Source organism: Meriones unguiculatus, chromosome 8 (assembly GCF_030254825.1).
Source record: "Meriones unguiculatus strain TT.TT164.6M chromosome 8, Bangor_MerUng_6.1, whole genome shotgun sequence".
Classification (NCBI taxonomy): domain Eukaryota; kingdom Metazoa; phylum Chordata; class Mammalia; order Rodentia; family Muridae; genus Meriones; species Meriones unguiculatus.
Window position 1 is genome coordinate 115,975,400 of NC_083356.1, and position 19,738 is coordinate 115,995,137.

General features: G+C 49.5%; 1 protein-coding gene across 5 annotated transcripts in view; it reads left to right on the forward strand.

Moving 5' to 3' along the window:
- Ttn (titin) overlaps positions 1-18,365 on the forward strand; it is a 262,706-nt gene extending 244,341 nt beyond the window's left edge. For 4 of the 5 annotated variants that reach the window (XM_060390411.1, XM_060390412.1, XM_060390413.1 and 1 more), the window contains 20 exons: positions 391-696; positions 786-1,067; positions 1,260-1,853; positions 1,965-2,252; positions 2,354-2,653; positions 3,188-3,490; positions 3,769-4,071; positions 4,185-4,769; positions 4,900-5,205; positions 5,322-5,621; positions 6,251-6,826; positions 6,917-7,222; positions 7,430-8,023; positions 8,144-13,602; positions 13,720-13,869; positions 14,006-14,162; positions 14,988-15,676; positions 15,763-15,916; positions 16,456-16,758; positions 17,065-18,365. In XM_060390411.1, coding sequence (XP_060246394.1) covers positions 391-696; positions 786-1,067; positions 1,260-1,853; positions 1,965-2,252; positions 2,354-2,653; positions 3,188-3,490; positions 3,769-4,071; positions 4,185-4,769; positions 4,900-5,205; positions 5,322-5,621; positions 6,251-6,826; positions 6,917-7,222; positions 7,430-8,023; positions 8,144-13,602; positions 13,720-13,869; positions 14,006-14,162; positions 14,988-15,676; positions 15,763-15,916; positions 16,456-16,758; positions 17,065-17,363 — 12,254 coding nt within the window. In that variant the 3' untranslated portion in view covers positions 17,364-18,365. Of the gene's footprint in view, positions 1-390; positions 697-785; positions 1,068-1,259; positions 1,854-1,964; positions 2,253-2,353; positions 2,654-3,187; positions 3,491-3,768; positions 4,072-4,184; positions 4,770-4,899; positions 5,206-5,321; positions 5,622-6,250; positions 6,827-6,916; positions 7,223-7,429; positions 8,024-8,143; positions 13,603-13,698; positions 13,870-14,005; positions 14,163-14,987; positions 15,677-15,762; positions 15,917-16,455; positions 16,759-17,064 lie in introns of all 5 variants that reach the window. The other variant, XM_060390415.1, reaches the window with a different exon arrangement.
- Positions 18,366-19,738: the final 1,373 nt, after the last annotated feature.

The following is a 19,738-nucleotide window of genomic DNA, read 5'->3' on the forward strand; positions in this document are numbered from 1 at the left end:
AGAGGGAAAGGACAGAACCAGATTCCAGCGCTCATTAGACATACAGAGGTGACATGATAGTAATTCAATGAAAGAAGAACAGCTGAAGAAAAGTCCCTGAGAACGAGCTAAGAGAGGAACTTAGCTAAGGGAGAATACGCCCTTGCTAGCCAAAGTGAGAGGAAAAAAAAGAAAAAGCCACATTCCCAGAGCAATCTAAATCGTGAAGGAATTGTAATGATAATGTAGCATTATCCTATGTAGCATTGTCCTAGAATATCCAAAAGATCAAAACCCTGTTACAAAGAGGGTCTTTGGAAGTTTTGAAAGCCTCTGTGAATCTTGAAAACAACCATAACTTGCCAAGTCTCCTTATTTGTGCAATGTTTACATCTCACTTTTGAATTTCAGACACCCCTGGGCCGCCTTCCACTCCGAGGGTTGTGGATACCACCAAACGCAGTATTAGCTTGGCATGGACCAAGCCCATGTACGATGGTGGCGCCGACATCATAGGGTATGTCCTAGAGATGCAAGAGAAGGACACTGATCAATGGTGCCGAGTGCATACAAACGCTACAATCAGGAACAACGAATTCACCGTGACAGACCTCAAAATGGGCCAGAAATACTCCTTCCGGGTTGCTGCTGTGAACGTGAAGGGGATGAGTGAATACAGCGAAGCAGTTGCTGGAATTGAGCCCGTGGAAAGACTAGGTATTTAACCTGGAAGCCTTCGTTTACATGAGTTGCTTTTGCATCCCATCTGCTCATGAGTTAATCACATTTTGATATTTACTTTCCAGAAATACCAGATCTTGAGCTTGCGGATGATCTGAAAAAGACAGTGACCCTCAGGGCTGGAGCCTCGTTGCGCCTGATGGTGTCTGTATCCGGAAGACCGGCTCCTGTCATCACGTGGAGCAAGAAAGGCATCGACCTTGCCAATCGGGCGATTATTGACAACACAGAGAGCTACTCCTTACTCATTGTGGACAAAGTTAATCGGTATGATGCCGGCAAATACACAATTGAAGCTGAAAACCAATCTGGCAAGAAATCAGCAACGGTCCTTGTTAAAGTCTATGGTAAGTAACTTTCAGTTGAGCTGAGCTGTGAGTAGACACCCCAGAAAGGTACCTAATTGTGTACCAGCCTAGTGTTGAGTACCTCACAAGAGGAGACCTCCATTGGGTATATTTTCCTGTGACATGAAAAGAGTATCAATCAAGCAATGAGGAGTAAGCATCAATCTTTCCTTCTGGTCTTTTTTTTTTAAGATACTCCTGGCCCCTGTCCTTCAGTGAAGGTTAAGGAAGTTTCAAGGGATTCTGTGACCATCACTTGGGAGATCCCCACCATTGACGGCGGCGCTCCCGTCAACAATTACATCATTGAGAAGCGAGAAGCCGCTATGAGAGCATTCAAAACAGTAACCACTAAGTGCAGCAAGACTCTGTACCGAATCTCTGGCCTCGTCGAGGGAACCATGTACTACTTTAGAGTGCTTCCCGAGAATATCTACGGCATCGGAGAGCCTTGTGAAACATCAGACGCAGTTTTGGTCTCGGAAGTTCCTTTGGTGCCCACAAAGCTAGAAGTGGTCGATGTCACCAAATCCACCGTGACCCTTGCCTGGGAAAAACCACTCTATGATGGCGGAAGCCGCCTCACTGGATACGTTCTTGAGGCCTGCAAAGCTGGTACAGAGAGATGGATGAAAGTCGTCACTCTGAAGCCCACGATCTTAGAGCACACTGTTATCTCCTTGAATGAAGGTGAACAGTACTTGTTTAGAGTGAGGGCACAGAATGAGAAAGGTGTGTCGGAGCCAAGAGAGATCGTCACAGCTGTGACTGTGCAAGACCTCAGAGGTAGGTACTGAATGCCCATACAGTAATCAAAGAAAGGAAAACATTGGGGACTGAAGACACTTCATCTTTGAAATCATATGTAAAAATGAATGCCTAATTTGTTTCTCACAGTGTTGCCAACAATTGACCTTTCTACGATGCCTCAGAAGACCATCCACGTCCCAGCTGGCAGACCAATCGAGCTGGTGATCCCTATCGCTGGCCGCCCCCCACCTACTGCTTCCTGGTTCTTTGCTGGCTCTAAACTGAGAGAATCAGAACGTGTCACAGTTGAAACCCACACTAAAGTCGCCAAGTTAACCATCCGTGAAACTACTATAAGAGACACTGGAGAATATACACTCGAATTGAAGAATGTCACTGGAACTACCTCAGAGACCATAAAAGTTATTATTCTTGGTAAGCATGTGTGACAGAGGTGCAATTTAGCCGTGGATGGTTAGATCGCCAGTTTTGACTTGAAGTAAAAACTCATCTCCTGATTTCCTTATCTCTCATAGACAAGCCTGGTCCACCGACTGGGCCCATCAAGATTGACGAGATCGATGCTACGTCCGTTACGGTCTCCTGGGAAGCCCCCGAGCTGGATGGGGGCGCTCCGCTAAGCGGCTACGTGGTGGAACAGCGTGACGCCCATCGGCCAGGATGGCTGCCGGTCTCCGAGTCCGTGACGAGACCCACATTTAAGTTTACCAGGCTCACGGAAGGGAATGAATACGTGTTCCGTGTGGCCGCAACCAACCGCTTCGGGATTGGCTCCTACTTGCAGTCTGAGGTCATAGAGTGCCGAAGCAGCACCAGTAAGTTGTCAGACTCCTCCACCATCTCCCTGTATCCGAGTCTAGCCACAGCACGCCCCGGTGGGAAGAAAAAGGGGTTGTAAAATTAACCCCTGGGCTTTGCTAAGGTTTCTAAACAGCCTTGCTTGGCAGCTTTCAACAATGTTAGTTTTGATGTTTTGGTGTTGTTTGTTTTTTGGTTTTTTGTTTTGTTTTTTTTTTAACTTCTTTACTGGGTTGAAAGAACAAAAAAAGACAAGGGAGTTTGAGAGAGAAAAAAAAGGATGGAAAGAGTAAAAAGGAAAGGAGGAAAAGGCATGCAAGTGACGGACTATAGACAATCCAACAGAAGAAAGTGTAAGATTGTGCTTAATAAATACTTGTAAAATTGGAGAAACTAGGGCACAGCAAAAACAGAAAAGGCACAGAGGGGAAAGCCCTGGGAAATCTGACACCATCTAAAACACCAGCTAAAACTGCAATACACACAAACGGGATATCTTTATTCACGTTAAGAAATACAGAAAACTGTTATTCTTCTCTGTCTTGCTGCAGGCATTCCTGGACCTCCAGAAACATTACAGATATTTGATGTCTCTCGGGACGGCATGACACTCACGTGGTATCCACCAGAAGATGATGGTGGCTCCCAAGTGACTGGATATATCGTGGAACGTAAAGAAGTAAGAGCGGATCGATGGGTCCGTGTAAATAAAGTGCCGGTGACAATGACAAGGTACCGCTCCACAGGCCTTATTGAAGGCTTAGAATATGAACACCGCGTCACAGCCATTAACGCAAGAGGGACTGGGAAACCAAGTCGTCCTTCCAAACCCATCGTTGCCATGGACCCAATTGGTAAATATATTTAGTATAAACCAAGTTTATTGAGATACAGTTTTTATGTGGTATGGTTTTTATCCTTCTACAGTATATAGTTCTAGGAGTTCAAAAAAAAAAAAAGCAGCTTTGAAATAAATCACAACAAAACTACAGAATTACAGAATATAAAAATGTGGAAAACAAACGCCGACAATCCATATTTCAACAACACACTGAATTTGTTAGATGGCACAGTCAATTTATAACCTTGTAGCAACCCTAACAAGTACACTTTTTGTTCATTTTCCCCCCAGCTCCACCAGGAAAACCTCAAAACCCAAGAGTTACAGATACAACAAGGACATCAGTCTCCTTGGCCTGGAGTGTTCCAGAAGATGAAGGTGGCTCTAAAGTCACGGGGTACTTGATTGAAATGCAGAAAGTAGATCAACGTGAATGGACCAAATGCAACACCACCCCAACCAAGATTCGGGAGTACACCCTAACACACCTACCTCAGGGCGCTGAATACAGATTCCGTGTCCTAGCCTGTAACGCTGGCGGACCTGGGGAGCCTGCTGAGGTACCAGGCACAGTCAAAGTCACGGAGATGCTAGGTAAAATCCATGACTGCTTGCTTGGTTACTGGAACTGCCTTATAACTTTTTCCTACTCCTCCATTCAAATAAAAAAAAAAAAATCTAAGTTGCAATCCTTCCTTTTTCCTCAGAATACCCCGACTACGAACTTGACGAAAGATACCAGGAAGGTGTGTTTGTTCGACAAGGTGGAGTCATCAGACTTACCATACCAATCAAAGGAAAACCATTCCCAATATGCAAATGGACCAAGGAAGGCCAGGATATCAGTAAGCGCGCCATGATCGCAACGTCCGAGACACATACCGAGCTTGTGATCAAAGAAGCAGACAGAGATGATTCTGGAACCTATGACTTGGTTCTGGAAAACAAGTGTGGCAAGAAGACCGTTTACATCAAGGTCAAGGTGATAGGAAGTCCCAACGCTCCGGAAGGGCCACTCGAATATGATGACATCCAAGCTCGATCCGTTAGGGTCAGCTGGAGACCTCCTGCTGATGATGGTGGTGCTGACATCTTGGGCTACATCCTTGAGAGAAGAGAGGTGCCTAAGGCTGCCTGGTATACCATCGACTCCAGGGTCAGAGGCACATCTCTGGTCGTAAAAGGCCTCAAAGAAAATGTGGAGTACCACTTCCGCGTCTCAGCGGAAAACCAGTTTGGCATAAGCAAACCCTTGAAATCCGAGGAGCCGGTCATACCGAAGACACCCCTGAGTAAGTGCTCCTTCAGCCACAAAGTTACGCGTGTTGGTTCCAATGCTTATAGTTCTTAAATCACAACCTCCAGCTCCCAAGACCTGGGACTGCACCCTAACCTGTGTGTACTTTGCTCTTGTGTTTACAGATCCACCAGAACCTCCAAGCAATCCTCCTGAAGTACTTGATGTGACCAAAAGTTCTGTTAGCTTGTCCTGGTCTCGACCTAAAGACGACGGTGGCTCTCGAGTCACAGGCTACTACATTGAACGCAAGGAGACGTCCACCGACAAGTGGGTCCGACACAACAAAACCCAGATCACCACCACGATGTACACTGTCACCGGCCTTGTCCCTGACGCGGAATATCAGTTCCGCATCATCGCCCAGAATGATGTTGGCCTTAGTGAGACCAGCCCTGCTTCTGAGCCAGTTGTTTGCAAAGATCCCTTTGGTGAGCAGAGTTTCCAACTGGGACAAAAAAAAACAAACCAAACAAGCCAGTTTTTGCCTTTGCCTGTTTCCCACCGGTAAAGCTAATTCTCTTCTCAATTCTCTTGAATATTTCAGATAAGCCAAGTCAACCAGGAGAACTTGAGATTCTTTCAATATCCAAAGACAGTGTCACTCTCCAGTGGGAGAAGCCCGAATGTGATGGTGGCAAAGAAATCCTTGGCTATTGGGTTGAGTACAGACAGTCCGGAGATAGTGCCTGGAAGAAGAGCAATAAGGACCGGATCAAGGACAGGCAGCTCACCGTCGGGGGCTTGCTAGAGGCTACCGAATATGAGTTCAGGGTTTTCGCTGAGAATGAGACGGGGCTGAGCCGACCACGGAGAACAGCTATGTCTGTAAAGACTAAACTCACATGTAAGTAGCCCCCGGTTCTCTGATTATGGGTTCACACAAAACCTGTGGAAACTAACTCTTCCTCTGGTCTAAGTCAAACTCCAACAGTACTGAAGAACGGAATTGAAATCCAGCGTTTTGACATGTCTAGACGTGGAGTAGCTAATAAATTTGATCAGAAGCCACCCCAAATACGAAATGCCAGCAGGAGGTGTTAGCCTCAGTGAGCGAGGCATTTTTCTGGACTGGAGTCTCCCTCCGACGTAATGGGCTTTTTTGGTCTTGTTGCCTCTTAGCAAGGTCTGGAAGGTAACAAACATGGCTCAGTGCAGGGAAGCTAAGTAAGGGCAAGGCTCCTGCCAGTGTATGGAGAGAACTCTGGTCCCTCCGCGCCTCGCACTGCACCCCTGGTGCCCTCCCGGCCACAAAGAGAAAGTCACGGCATGCATCACGACGATGTGCTGCTTATCGCCACTTTCCATCTGACCCTAGAAAAATAGTGTTAGGGCTCTCAGATGCACACTTGAATGGCCTCTCTGAAAGGGCTAAGCAACAGGATGATCCCCTGCTGACAGGCGCAGACAGATCAGAGATTCGGTAGCAGTGAGCTTTCCCCACATGATCTTAACTCGATCTTTCCCCACGCGCAGCCGGAGAAGCCCCAGGCGTTCGGAAGGAAATGGCCGATGTGACCACCAAATTAGGCGAAGTTGCTCAACTGTCGTGCCAGATAGTTGGGAGGCCCCTTCCTGACATCAAATGGTACCGATTCGGTAAAGAGCTCATACAAAGCCGGAAGTACAAGATGTCCTCGGATGGGCGCACACATACCCTGGCAGTAATGACCGAGGAACAGGAAGACGAAGGTGTTTACACGTGCGTAGCTACGAATGAGGTAGGAGAAGTAGAGACCAGCAGCAAGCTGCTTCTGCAAGCGGCACCACAGTTCCACCCCGGCTACCCACTCAAAGAGAAATATTACGGTGCCGTGGGCTCCACGCTTCGGCTCCACGTTATGTACATCGGCCGCCCAGTACCGGCCATGACTTGGTTCCATGGCCAGAAACTTCTGCAAAACTCAGAAAACATTACTATTGAAAACACTGAGCACTATACTCATCTCGTCATGAAGAACGTCCAGCGGAAGACTCACGCTGGGAAATACAAGGTTCAGCTCAGCAACGCCTTCGGGACAGTTGACGCCACCCTGGACGTGGAAATACAAGGTATTTTGCTTTCCCTTTCAGTGCCTTCCCTTTTAAAGAGCTCAGCAGACAGGCGACGAAAGCCGCTCCAACTGTGCTTTCTCTCCACAGATAAGCCAGACAAGCCTACCGGGCCCATTGTGATCGAAGCCCTCCTGAAGAACTCCGTGGTCATCAGCTGGAAGCCTCCTGCTGATGACGGTGGCTCCTGGATCACCAACTACGTGGTGGAGAAGTGCGAGGCCAAGGAAGGGGCTGAATGGCAATTGGTGTCTTCAGCCATCTCAGTGACAACCTGCAGAATCGTGAACCTCACAGAAAACGCCGGCTATTACTTCCGAGTGTCGGCTCAGAACACCTTTGGCATCAGTGAGCCCTTAGAGGTCGCCTCCATCGTGATCATCAAGAGTCCATTTGGTGAGTACACCCTGCTCTCTACTTCTTCCGGCTGTGCGGGTAAATTCTGCCCCCTCTACCTGCATCTGAGCAGAAATGCACCTTGAGAGGAAGTAGACGATTCAGATGAAGTATAGCGTTTTCTCCCCCGGCTTCATTTATTTATTTATTGAAAATGGGATTTTTAAAAACTATTTTAAACATGACAAATCTTATTTTTCTCAATAGAAAAGCCAAGTGTTCCTGGTAGACCAACCATCACTGCTGTCACAAAAGATTCCTGTGTGGTGGCTTGGAAGCCACCGGCAAGTGATGGAGGCGCAAAGATCAGAAATTACTACCTAGAGAAGCGTGAGAAGAAGCAGAACAAGTGGATTGCTGTGACGACGGAAGAGATTCGAGAAACGGTCTTCTCCGTGCAAAACCTTATTGAAGGTCTTGAATATGAGTTCCGCGTGAAATGCGAAAACCTAGGCGGGGAGAGCGAGTGGAGTGAAGTCTCAGAACCGGTCACTCCAAAATCCGACGTCCCGATCCAGGCCCCACACTTCAAGGAAGAGCTGAGAAACCTGAATGTCCGCTATCAGAGCAACGCCACTCTGGTCTGCAAGGTGACCGGCCACCCGAAGCCCATCGTGAAATGGTACAGGCAAGGCAAAGAGATCATCGCGGACGGACTCAAGTACAGAATTCAGGAATTTAAGGGCGGTTACCACCAGCTCATCATTGCAAGCGTCACGGATGACGATGCCACCGTTTACCAGGTCAGAGCCACCAACCAAGGGGGATCCGTGTCCGGCACCGCCTCCTTGGAAGTAGAAGGTAAGGATAAATCTGTGCCCCTCAGTGTGCTGTTAGATAATCAGTCGTTAACTGCTGGGGCAGAGCACTGCTGAGTCTTGCTAAGTCGCGCTCTTTGTTTGTTCTTTCACCGTGATGCAGTTCCAGCGAAGATACACCTGCCCAAGACCCTCGAAGGCATGGGAGCGGTGCACGCGCTCCGGGGGGAGGTGGTCAGCATCAAGATCCCCTTCAGCGGCAAACCAGATCCAGTGATCACCTGGCAGAAAGGACAGGACCTCATTGATAACAATGGCCACTACCAAGTGATCGTCACAAGGTCCTTCACGTCGCTCGTCTTCCCCAACGGGGTGGAGAGAAAAGACGCCGGCTTCTACGTCGTGTGTGCTAAGAACAGGTTTGGCATTGACCAAAAGACGGTTGAACTGGATGTGGCTGATGTCCCTGACCCACCCAGAGGTGTCAAAGTTAGTGACGTCTCACGAGATTCTGTCAACCTAACATGGACAGAGCCAGCTTCGGACGGCGGTAGCAAAGTCACCAACTACATTGTTGAAAAATGTGCAACTACTGCAGAGAGGTGGCTCCGTGTGGGGCAGGCCCGAGAAACACGGTACACTGTGATCAACCTATTCGGGAAAACCAGCTACCAGTTCCGGGTAATAGCCGAAAACAAGTTTGGCCTGAGCAAGCCTTCAGAGCCCTCAGAGCCAACCGTTACCAAAGAAGACAAGACCAGAGCTCTGAACTATGATGAGGAGGTGGATGAAGCCCGGGAGGTCACCAAGACGAAAGCTTCACACTCTAAAACTAAGGAACTCTATGAGAAATACATGATAGCGGAAGATCTTGGCCGTGGAGAGTTTGGAATTGTCCACCGGTGTGTCGAAACGTCCTCCAAGAAGACTTTCATGGCCAAATTCGTTAAAGTCAAAGGGACGGATCAGGTTTTGGTCAAGAAAGAGATTTCCATTCTAAATATTGCTAGGCACAGAAACATCTTATACCTCCATGAATCATTTGAAAGCATGGAAGAATTAGTTATGATCTTTGAATTTATATCAGGACTCGACATATTTGAACGCATCAACACAAGTGCCTTTGAACTCAACGAGCGAGAAATCGTGAGCTACGTCCGCCAAGTCTGCGAAGCACTGGAGTTCTTACATAGTCAGAATATCGGCCACTTTGACATTCGGCCCGAAAATATCATTTACCAGACAAGGAAGAGCTCCGTCATTAAAATAATAGAATTCGGCCAGGCGCGCCAGCTGAAGCCCGGTGACAACTTCCGGCTTCTCTTCAGCGCCCCTGAATACTACGGCCCGGAAGTGCACCAGCACGACGTCGTCAGCTCCGCCACAGACATGTGGTCGCTCGGCACGCTGGTGTACGTGCTGCTGAGTGGAATCAACCCGTTTTTGGCTGAAACGAACCAACAGATGATTGAGAACATCATGAATGCCGAATATACGTTTGATGAAGAAGCGTTCAAAGAAATTAGCCTTGAGGCGATGGACTTTGTGGACCGGCTGTTGGTGAAGGAGAGGAAATCTCGCATGACGGCGTCCGAGGCCCTGCAGCACCCATGGCTGAAGCAAAGGCTAGAGAGAGTCAGCACTAAAGTCATCAGGACACTGAGGCACCGGCGGTACTACCACACCCTCATCAAGAAAGACCTCAACATGGTGGTGTCCGCAGCCCGCGTCTCCTGTGGCGGCGCAATCCGATCCCAGAGGGGGGTGAGCGTGGCCAAAGTCAAAGTGGCATCCATTGAAATTGGCCCGGTCTCCGGGCAGATCATGCACGCCGTTGGCGAAGAAGGCGGCTACGTCAAGTACGTCTGCAAAATTGAAAACTACGATCAGTCCACCCAGGTGACCTGGTACTTTGGCGTGAGACAGCTGGAGAACAGTGAGAAATACGAGATCGCCTACGAAGATGGAGTGGCCACCATGTACGTCAAAGACATCACCAAGTTCGATGACGGCACCTACAGATGCAAAGTTGTCAACGACTACGGGGAGGACAGCTCTTACGCGGAGCTGTTTGTTAAGGGCGTGAGGGAAGTCTCTGACTACTACTGCCGCAGGACCAAGAGGGTCAAGCGCAGAACAGACGCCATGCGGCTCCTCGAGAGGCCGCCAGAGTTCACGCTGCCTCTCTATAACAAGACGGCCTACGTGGGCGAAAACGTGCGCTTCGGAGTCACCATTACCGTGCACCCCGAGCCTCGTGTGACGTGGTATAAATCGGGCCAGAAGATCAAGCCAGGGGACGACGAAAAGAAGTACACATTCCAGTCTGACAAGGGTCTTTACCAGTTGACGATCAACAGCGTCACCGCGGATGACGACGCCGAGTACACCGTGGTGGCAAGGAACAAGTATGGCGAGGACAGCTGCAAAGCAAAGCTCACCGTGACTCTGCACCCACCCCCGACGGACACCATGCTCAGGCCCATGTTCAAGCGGCTGCTGGCCAACGCCGAATGCCACGAGGGCCAAAGTGTCTGCTTTGAGATCAGGGTGTCCGGCATCCCGGCACCAACCTTGAAATGGGAGAAAGACGGTCAGCCACTGTCCCTCGGGCCCCACATCGAAATTGTCCACGAAGGCTTGGATTATTACGCCCTGCACATCAGGGACACGCTGCCCGAAGACACGGGCTATTACCGAGTCACGGCCACCAACACGGCCGGCTCCACCAGCTGCCAGGCTCACCTACAGGTGGAACGGCTGCGCTACGTCAAGCAGGAATTCCAGAGTAAAGAGGAACGGGAGCGCCACGTCCAGAAGCAGATTGACAAGACCCTGAGGATGGCGGAAATCCTCTCCGGGACGGAAACCGTGCCCTTGACGGCAGTGGCCCAGGAGGCTCTGCGCGAGGCTGCCATTCTTTACAAACCCGCCGTGAGCACCAAGACCGTCAAAGGGGAGTACCGGCTGCAGACGGAGGAGAAGAAAGAGGAGAGAAAACTCCGCATGCCTTACGAGGTCCCGGAGCCGCGCCGGCGCACACAGGCCGCCGTGGAAGAAGACCAGCGCATCAAGCAGTTCGTGCCCATGTCGGACATGAAGTGGTATAAGAAGATCCGAGATCAGTACGAGATGCCCGGGAAGCTGGACCCCGTGGTCCAGAAGCGGCCCAAGCGCATCCGCCTCTCCCGCTGGGAGCAGTTCTATGTGATGCCCCTGCCTCGCCTCACAGATCAGTACCGACCCAAGTGGCGCATCCCCAGGCTGTCCCAAGACGACCTGGAAATGGTGAGGCCGGCCCGGCGGCGCAGCCCTTCCCCCGACTACGACCTTTATTACTACCGGCGGAGGAGGCGCTCGCTGGGCGACATGTCGGACGAGGAGCTCCTCCTCCCCATCGACGACTACCTGGCGCTGAAGAGGACGGAGGAGGAGCGGCTGCGCCTGGAGGAGGAGCTTGAGCTGGGCTTCTCCGCCTCGCCGCCCAGCCGGAGCCCCCCGCGCTTCGAGCTCTCCAGCCTGCGGCCCGCGTCGCCGGCGGCTGCGGAGGAGGAGAGGAGGAGGGACCTGAGATACTCCGCCTACCACATCCCGGCCAGGGAGGAGACCAGCGCCAGCTACGCCGAGCTGCGGGAGCGGCACGCCCGCGCCGCCTACCGGCAGCCCCGGCTGCGCCAGAGGATCCTGGCCGAGAGGGAGGACGAGGAGCTGCTGAGGCCCGCGGCCACCGCGCAGCGACTGTCGGAGTACAGAAGCGAGCTCGAGCACCTGTCGAAGGAAGAGAGGTCCAAGAAGACGTCCACGCGGCAGAGACGAGTGACGGAAATCACCGAGATCGAAGAGGAGTACGAACTCTCCCGACGGGCGCACCGGGAGTCGTCGGCCTCCGTGTCCCGGCTCCTGAGGCGCCGGCGCTCCCTGTCCCCGACCTACATCGAGCTCATGAGACCCGTGTCCGAGCTGATCCGCTCGCGCCCGCCGCCCGCCGAGGACGACGACGAGGACGCGGAGAGGAGGTCCCCCACCCCCGAGAGGACGCGCCCGCGCTCCCCCAGCCCCGTGTCCAGCGAGCGCTCCCTCTCGAGGTTCGAGAGGTCGGCCAGGTTTGACATCTTTTCCCGGTACGAGTCCATGAAGGCGGCCCTGAAGAGCCAGACGACGTCGGAGCGCAGGTACGAAGTCCTGAGCCAGCAGCCCTTCACGCTGGACCACGCGCCCCGGGTCACCCTGCGGATGCGCTCGCACCGGGTGCCGAGCGGCCGCAGCACCCGCTTCATCCTCAACGTGCAGGCCAAGCCCACCGCCGACGTGACGTGGTACCACAACGGCGCCCCGCTCCAGGAGGGCGGTAGGGTCCGCTGCACCAACACCAGCGGGGTCCTGACCTTGGAGATCCTGGACTGTCAGGCCGAGGACAGCGGGACCTACCGCGCCGTGTGCACCAACTACAAAGGCGAGGCCTCGGACTACGCCACCCTGGACGTCACCGGCGGCGACTACACGACCTACGCGTCCCGGCGCAGGGATGAGGAGGTCCCCAAGGCCGTCTTCCCCGAGCTGACGAAGACGGAGGCCTACGCCGTGTCCTCCTTCAAGAGGACGTCCGAGCTGGAGGCCGCTTCCTCCGTCCGGGAGGTGAGGTCGGAGATGACGGAGACGAGGGAGAGCATCTCCTCCTACGAGCAGTACGCGTCCGCGGAAGTGAAGAGCGCCGCCTCCGAGGAGAGGTCCCTGGAAGAAAGGGCCACCGCGAGGAAGGCGCGGACCACGCTGGCCGCCAGGATCCTGACGAAGCCGCGGTCCCTGACGGTGCGCGAGGGCGAGGCGGCCAGGTTCTCCTGCGACACGGACGGGGAGCCGGTGCCCGCTGTGACCTGGCTGCGGGGCGGACGGGCCGTCAGCACTTCCGCCCGCCACCAGGTGACCACCGCCAAGTACAAGTCGACCTTCGAGATCTCCTCGGTGCAGGCCTCGGACGAGGGCGGCTACAGCGTGGTGGTGGTGAACAGCGACGGCCAGCAGGAGGCGCAGTTCACGCTGACCGTGCAGAGAGCCAAGGCCGCCGAGAAGGCGGTGGCGTCGCCGCCCCGGGTGAAGTCCCCCGAGCCCCGCGTGAAGTCCCCGGAAACAGCCAAGTCCCCCAAGAGAGTGAAGTCTCCAGAGCCAGTGACCTCTCCCCCAAAAGCTGTGTCACCGACCGAGACAAAGCCAGTGCCAACAGAGCAGGCCCGAGAGCTCCCAGCCGCTGCCCCGCCAAAGATAACTCAGTCCCTGAGGGCAGAGGCGGCTAGGGACATCGCAAAGCTGACCTGTGCAGTTGAAAGCAGCGCCCTGTGTGCCAAAGAGGTCACCTGGTATAAAGACGGCAGAAAACTCAAGGAAAACGGGCATTTTCAATTTCACTACTCAGCGGACGGTACCTACGAACTCAAAATTCACAACCTTAGCGAATCTGATTGCGGAGAATATGTTTGTGAGGTCTCCGGTGAAGGAGGAATTTCCAAAACCAGCTTCCAGTTTACTGGACAGTCCTTCAAGAGTATCCGTGAGCAGGTGTCAAGCATATCAGAAACTAAGAAATCAGCACAGAAAACTGCTGAGGCAACAGAGGCCAAGAAAGCTGCTCAGAAAACTGCTGAGTCAACAGAGGCCAAGAAACCAGCACAGAAAACTGCCGAGTTGGCAGAAGCCAAGAAACCAGCACAGAAAACTGCCGAGTTGGCAGAAGCCAAGAAGCAGGAACCAGCAGCTCCTGAATCAGTTTCCTCAAAGCCAGTAATTGTTACTGGGCTGCAGGATCTAACAGTTTCTTCAGACAGTGTTGCTAAATTTACAGTTAAAGTTACTGGAGAGCCCCAGCCAACTGTCACCTGGACAAAGGATGGAAAGGTAATGAGTTATAAAATGTCCTTTGACAGCTTCCTAGAAAAAACCTAATGCCTACCCCCTTATCCACAACCCCTAAAGAAAGTTCTGTATTAAAAATAAGCTGGGTTTTAAAACTCCAATCACTTGCTTTCTACAGGCTATTGCACAAGGCAATAAATACAAACTCTCTAAAGACAAAGAAGAATTTTTCTTAGAAATCCTCAAGACTGAGGCTTCCGATGGAGGACTTTATGCCTGCACAATAACAAATTCTGCTGGCTCCGTGTCCTCCAGCTGTAAACTAACAATAAAAGGTAGGTGGAGTTTTGTTCTAAGCCAGCACTTCCTAGAGAACACTATGAAAGCAGTCTTCAGAACACAAACATACGCAGTTCTAAAATTCAACGTTTTCTAATCTAGAAACACAGGTTTACAGTTACTATATGCCTCTGTATTAGCTAGCCTAAAAGGCATGCATGATTCCGTGAGATACTGTATGAGAGTTCACAGACCTTTCCATCTGTTCTCAGGAATACTGAAGAATAAAGTCAGGCAGGTCCGGTGGCTCCAGCCTGGAATCACCCTGGGCTACGGCAGGAGAGTAAGGAATTCAGCGGCAGCCTCTGTTATGTAATCAATATGAAGTCAGCCTGGGCTATAATGAGGCCCTGGCTCAAAAAAAAAAAAAAAATAATAATAATTAAATAAAATTGAGTGAATACATAAAATGGTAGTTCCCCTCAAACTTTTATGCTTGCCATTTTCCATGGAGAACAAGAGTTGGTGAATGAGCTGCACTCTCATCCCAGTTGAAATTAGTTCATCTCAGTTCAAAAGATGATTTTTCAGTTGCCTGGAGTCTCCAGAGTCCTAGCCCAAACCTTTGCCTACCCTGTTGAAGACGTGTTTCCCGTCAGGTCATAAATTTATCTCCAGCTTAGTCTAGTTTAAGAAACCACCACACCAATCTCAAAAGTCATCTGTCAGTCTCCTACAGCTGGAGCTGAGAATTGGTGTTACCTGTGTAGCATACCCAAGTTGACATTTGTCTTTGAGTCTAAATCACACAGTAGAATCTACAGAAGTGGAAAGGAAGATCACGTTCCAGTTCAGTCCACTTACCAAGGTTTCTTCCTTAGCAGTAAAAGACACGGAAGCACAGAAAATATCTACTCAGAAGACTGCTCAAGTTACATCTCAGAAGAAAGCAAGTATCCAAGAGGAAACGTCTCAAAAGGCCAGAACTTCTGAAGAAATCAAGATGTCAGAGGTAAAATCTCACGAAAAGCTAGCCATCAAGGAGGAAGCATCCAAAGTTCTGATTGCCGAAGAGGTCAAGAAATCGGCAGCAGCCTCCCTGGAAAAATCCATTGTCCACGAAGAAGTCACCAAAACCTCACAGGCCTTAGAAGTCAAAACTCATGCTGAAATCAAAGCAATGTCTACCCAGATGAGCATAACCGATGGTCAGAAAGTAACTCTGAAAGCCAACATTGCTGGGGCCACGGATGTGAAATGGGTACTGAATGGCGTGGAGCTCGCTAACTCAGAGGAGTACAGATACGGGGTATCCGGCAGTGACCAAACCCTCACCATCAAGCGAGCCAGCCACAGAGATGAAGGAATCCTCACCTGCATAGGCAGAACCAGTCAGGGAATCGTCAAGTGTCAGTACGACTTGACCCTGAGCAAAGAAATCTCAGATGCCCCTGCCTTCATCTCACAACCCAGATCCCAGAACATCAACGAAGGACAAAACGTTCTCTTCTCGTGTGAGATCAGCGGGGAGCCATCCCCTGAAATTGAGTGGTTTAAAAACAACCTGCCGGTAAGTCTAAGTCATGAATCTGTTTAGTAAAGAAAAATTTAAGCATCCTGTCTCTAGCTAAAGATGCCCTTTTCCTACTTTTTTAGATTTCCATTTCTTCAAATATCAGTGTGAGCCGCTCCAGAAATGTGTACACTCTTGAAATCCGAAATGCGTCTGTAAGCGACAGTGGGAAGTACACAATTAAGGCCAAAAATTTCCATGGCCAGTGTTCAGCCACAGCCTCGCTGACAGTGCTTCGTAAGTACCCCTTTACCGTCTTCCTCAGGACCTCGAGGTGAGGTGATGGCTGCTTGTGTTTTAAGCACAGAAAGTTCTCAAAAGACCTAGCGATACTGCATGTGTAGGAGAGATGGGCCTTCTGTGTGAACGCGTCCTTATAATCAGTTTCTCTAAATGGAAATCCTGCTTAGTTAAATTTCGGAAGTAAAGCTACGAACGGCCCTGTATGACTTCCCAGGATTATTATTTTCATGATAATTATCTTATATATACAGCTAATCATTTTTCTCCTAGCAATTTCTAGCTCCTGCATGTAATATTAGAAATTTAAGGGTCACTGAGCTAGCTCTTGACAACTTATGTATGTATATATGTATGTCGTATGTATGATCATGTATGTGTGTATTATGTATGTATTTGCTTATGCTTCAACAGCGAATTGTTTGGATTGTGTTTCTGTGTGTGTAAGTTTTCTTTCCCATTCAGTCGGTGTCCAATGTCACGAAATAACCAGATGTCGTCTTTGGTGTCCCCTGTGTATCTGCTATGCTCCACAGCTCTGGTTGAAGAACCACCCAGAGAGGTAGTATTGAAGACAAGTGGTGACACGAGCTTGCAAGGAAGCTTCTCGTCTCAGTCAGTCCGAATGTCCGCCTCCAAGCAGGAGGCATCCTTCAGCAGCTTCAGCAGCAGCAGCGCTAGCAGCATGACTGAGATGAAGTTTGCAAGCATGTCTGCCCAAAGCATGTCTTCCATGCAAGAGTCCTTTGTAGAAATGAGTTCCAGCAGTTTTATGGGAAAATCTAGCATGACACAACTGGAAAGCTCAACCAGTAGAATGCTCACAGCAGGCGGAAGAGGTGAGCAATAAAATTCCTGGGAGAGACAAGACAAGGCGCATAGCTTAGTTTTAGAGCAGTGGTTCTCAACCTTCCCCGGCGCTGCGACCCTTTAATACAGTTCCTTGCTTTGTGGTGACCCCAACCACAAAAACTATTTTTTTGTAATTTTGCTACTGTTAGGAATTGTAATGTAAATGTTTCTGGAGATACAACTTGGCCCAAAGATGTTGAGAACCACTGTCTTAGTGCATAAAATTCAATAGAAAGCCAGTAGGATTTCGGTTTCCATGAATCCTAAAATGTTTCCGTTGCTGTTCCATAAAGGAATTCCACCTAAAATTGAAGCTCTTCCCTCTGACATCAGCATCGATGAAGGCAAAGTTCTAACGGTGGCCTGCGCTTTCACTGGGGAGCCCACTCCGGAAATAACATGGTCCTGTGGTGGAAGGAGAATCCAAAACCAAGAACAACAAGGACGATTCCACATTGAAAACACAGACGACCTGACAACCCTGATCATCATGGACGTACAGAAACAAGATGGTGGACTTTATACCCTAAGTTTAGGGAATGAATTTGGATCTGATTCTGCCACTGTGAATATTAATATCCGTTCTATGTAAGAGTGCGGGGGCACTCTTACACTCTACGCTCATTCATAATCTCTCACCAATCATTCACATGGACTAATCTTTCTGACCTGTAAATATTTTTAAGTAGTTTTGTATCCATCTAAATGAGTCACAGCTGCAAAAAAGAAAATGTGCATTTCAATCCTTTCATACTTGACCTGAGAATATTTGCTAATGACATGTACATACTGTATACAGCCGAATTCACGGTTCTAAAGTTTTGTACCATTTATTTTATGACATTTTACACTGTAACTTTTGAAACTAACCATTGGTAGGAGAAAGTTTCTTCTGGATTATGGAACGAATACCCTGCCAATACTTATCAATCTTTGTGCCTCAACATACTGTTGATGTCTAAGTATGCCTCGGTGGGTTGAGAGTCTCCCCACTGAAGATGTCCGAGCCACCTGAGAAAGGATGCTGCTGCACATGTCCATGGCATGTGCACTGATACCTACTGCATCAGAGATGTAAGGCATTGGTGCTGTTTGCATCTACCCTCCTGCAAGCAGCACTTGAACGTCTTACATTTTCCCTGATGATGTCACACTTAAATTATCATGACAAATATGACCAGAGCAAAGTGTAACGGCCAACACTTTGTTCGCCCACTTCACACTGTCTCTGACATAAAGAGTGCATGGATAGCTTGGGAAAAGTACCATCTCCTGGCCATCCCCTTGTTTAACCAAGCTATACAGGTATTCCTATGCCAGAGCAGTGCCAACTCCTGGAGGCCCCAGGTGCAGCTAATGCCTCGTGTGGTAGCTCTAAATTTCAATTTCACCTGAAACTGGGCAACTAAGCAATGAGCCGCAGCAAAATAATAATAAAAATAACAACAAATGAAGCTGTCGTTAAAACAGTACTGCCACTGCCCACAAAAAATTGTTAATTTGATGTAGTCCTTTTCATGCCAGCATAAGTTCAATTGGTAGTTATAAATGTTGGGCCTCCTTGAGATTAAAAAAATAAAGCAAGCTATCTGCACCTCCAAATGTGTGGTTGGTTGTTTTCTGTGCAATTCTAAAGAAGGGATTAGAGCTTTCACACAGTACAAGGATTTCCATAGATATGATAAGAAGCTGCAAGTTCCAAACAGCCAATGTTAAAAAACTTACCCAAAGCAGCAAATTGCTATTTTGGAGGAGTTCAATAATTTTGTTTTAACAGCCTATATATAGTTCTCAGAAATAATTTATCCACAAACGTTTGTCTTCTGAAATTACCAAGAAAAATAGTTCCACAGAAAACAATTCAACTAAATTAACTACTGCTACAACTACAGAGCCAAATCAGGTCTCAGGATTAAAGATCTTAAGTAGTGTAGTTAGTTCTCCCAGCCTCTTAAAAACAACTGATAGGATGGGAGAGATGGCTCAGTGGTTAGGAGTACTGGCTGTTCTTCCAGAAGGTCAGGGTTCAATTCCCAACATCCACATGGTGGCTCACAACTGTCCAGAACATACATACATGTAGGCAAAGCAACCATTTCCATACAATTAAATAAGTGTTAAAAGCAACTGACAAACACTTCAGACTAAAATAGCTAATGTCATAAAAACCTGTATTCATCCACTTCAGTTAGCTAAGAGTAATCATAAATACACAAAGCCACACCAATATTAACTGTAAGTGGCCGACACTGAAGAAAACATACTTTAATTTTCCTTCTCTAAAAGACCGATTTGGGTCCTTATTAACTTATTTGGCAAGTTTTCTGGTTTACGGCAGACTTCCTAAAAGCAGAGCCCAGTCCTCGCTTCAGCACAGAGTTGAGCACCATCTTGTCAGCTGCCTACCTTAGTGCCCTGCTCACAGGTGTGCCGCCTACCTGGTAAACACCTGCTAGGGGCTAAGCAGGAGGTAATCGAGACAAGGATTCTCATGAGCTGCGTCTCTGGATTACTATCCCAGAGAAGAGCAACAGGGTGGGGGACAAAGGCACTACAAGGATGTAGCATCAGCAAGACCCCGACCCGGCCTCAGAGAGCACACAATGCCACTGAGATGCTTCAAGAAGCAAGGACTGCCCCTTTGTGGGCCCCTGAAGCCAATCGGCAGCTGTAGTCTTAGGGACTGGGGAGGGGAGGACAGGTGGGGAAAGAGGGTGAGCAGGCAAGAGAGGCCCTGGTGGGCAGGGTGGTTTTCTGCCTCCTGGAGCAGCTGAATAGTCAACACTCAAAAACTGTCACGTGAGGGAGATCCCAATATATTATATCCCGGGGAACCTGGAGGGAACCAATAGCTCAAGGGCACATCTCACCCAGCTAACTGCTTCTACTTCAAAATGCGAGAGGGGCTGACACCTTAACCCCAGTATAGATGGTGGACAGGCATGAGGACCTCAACTCATTCCCCAT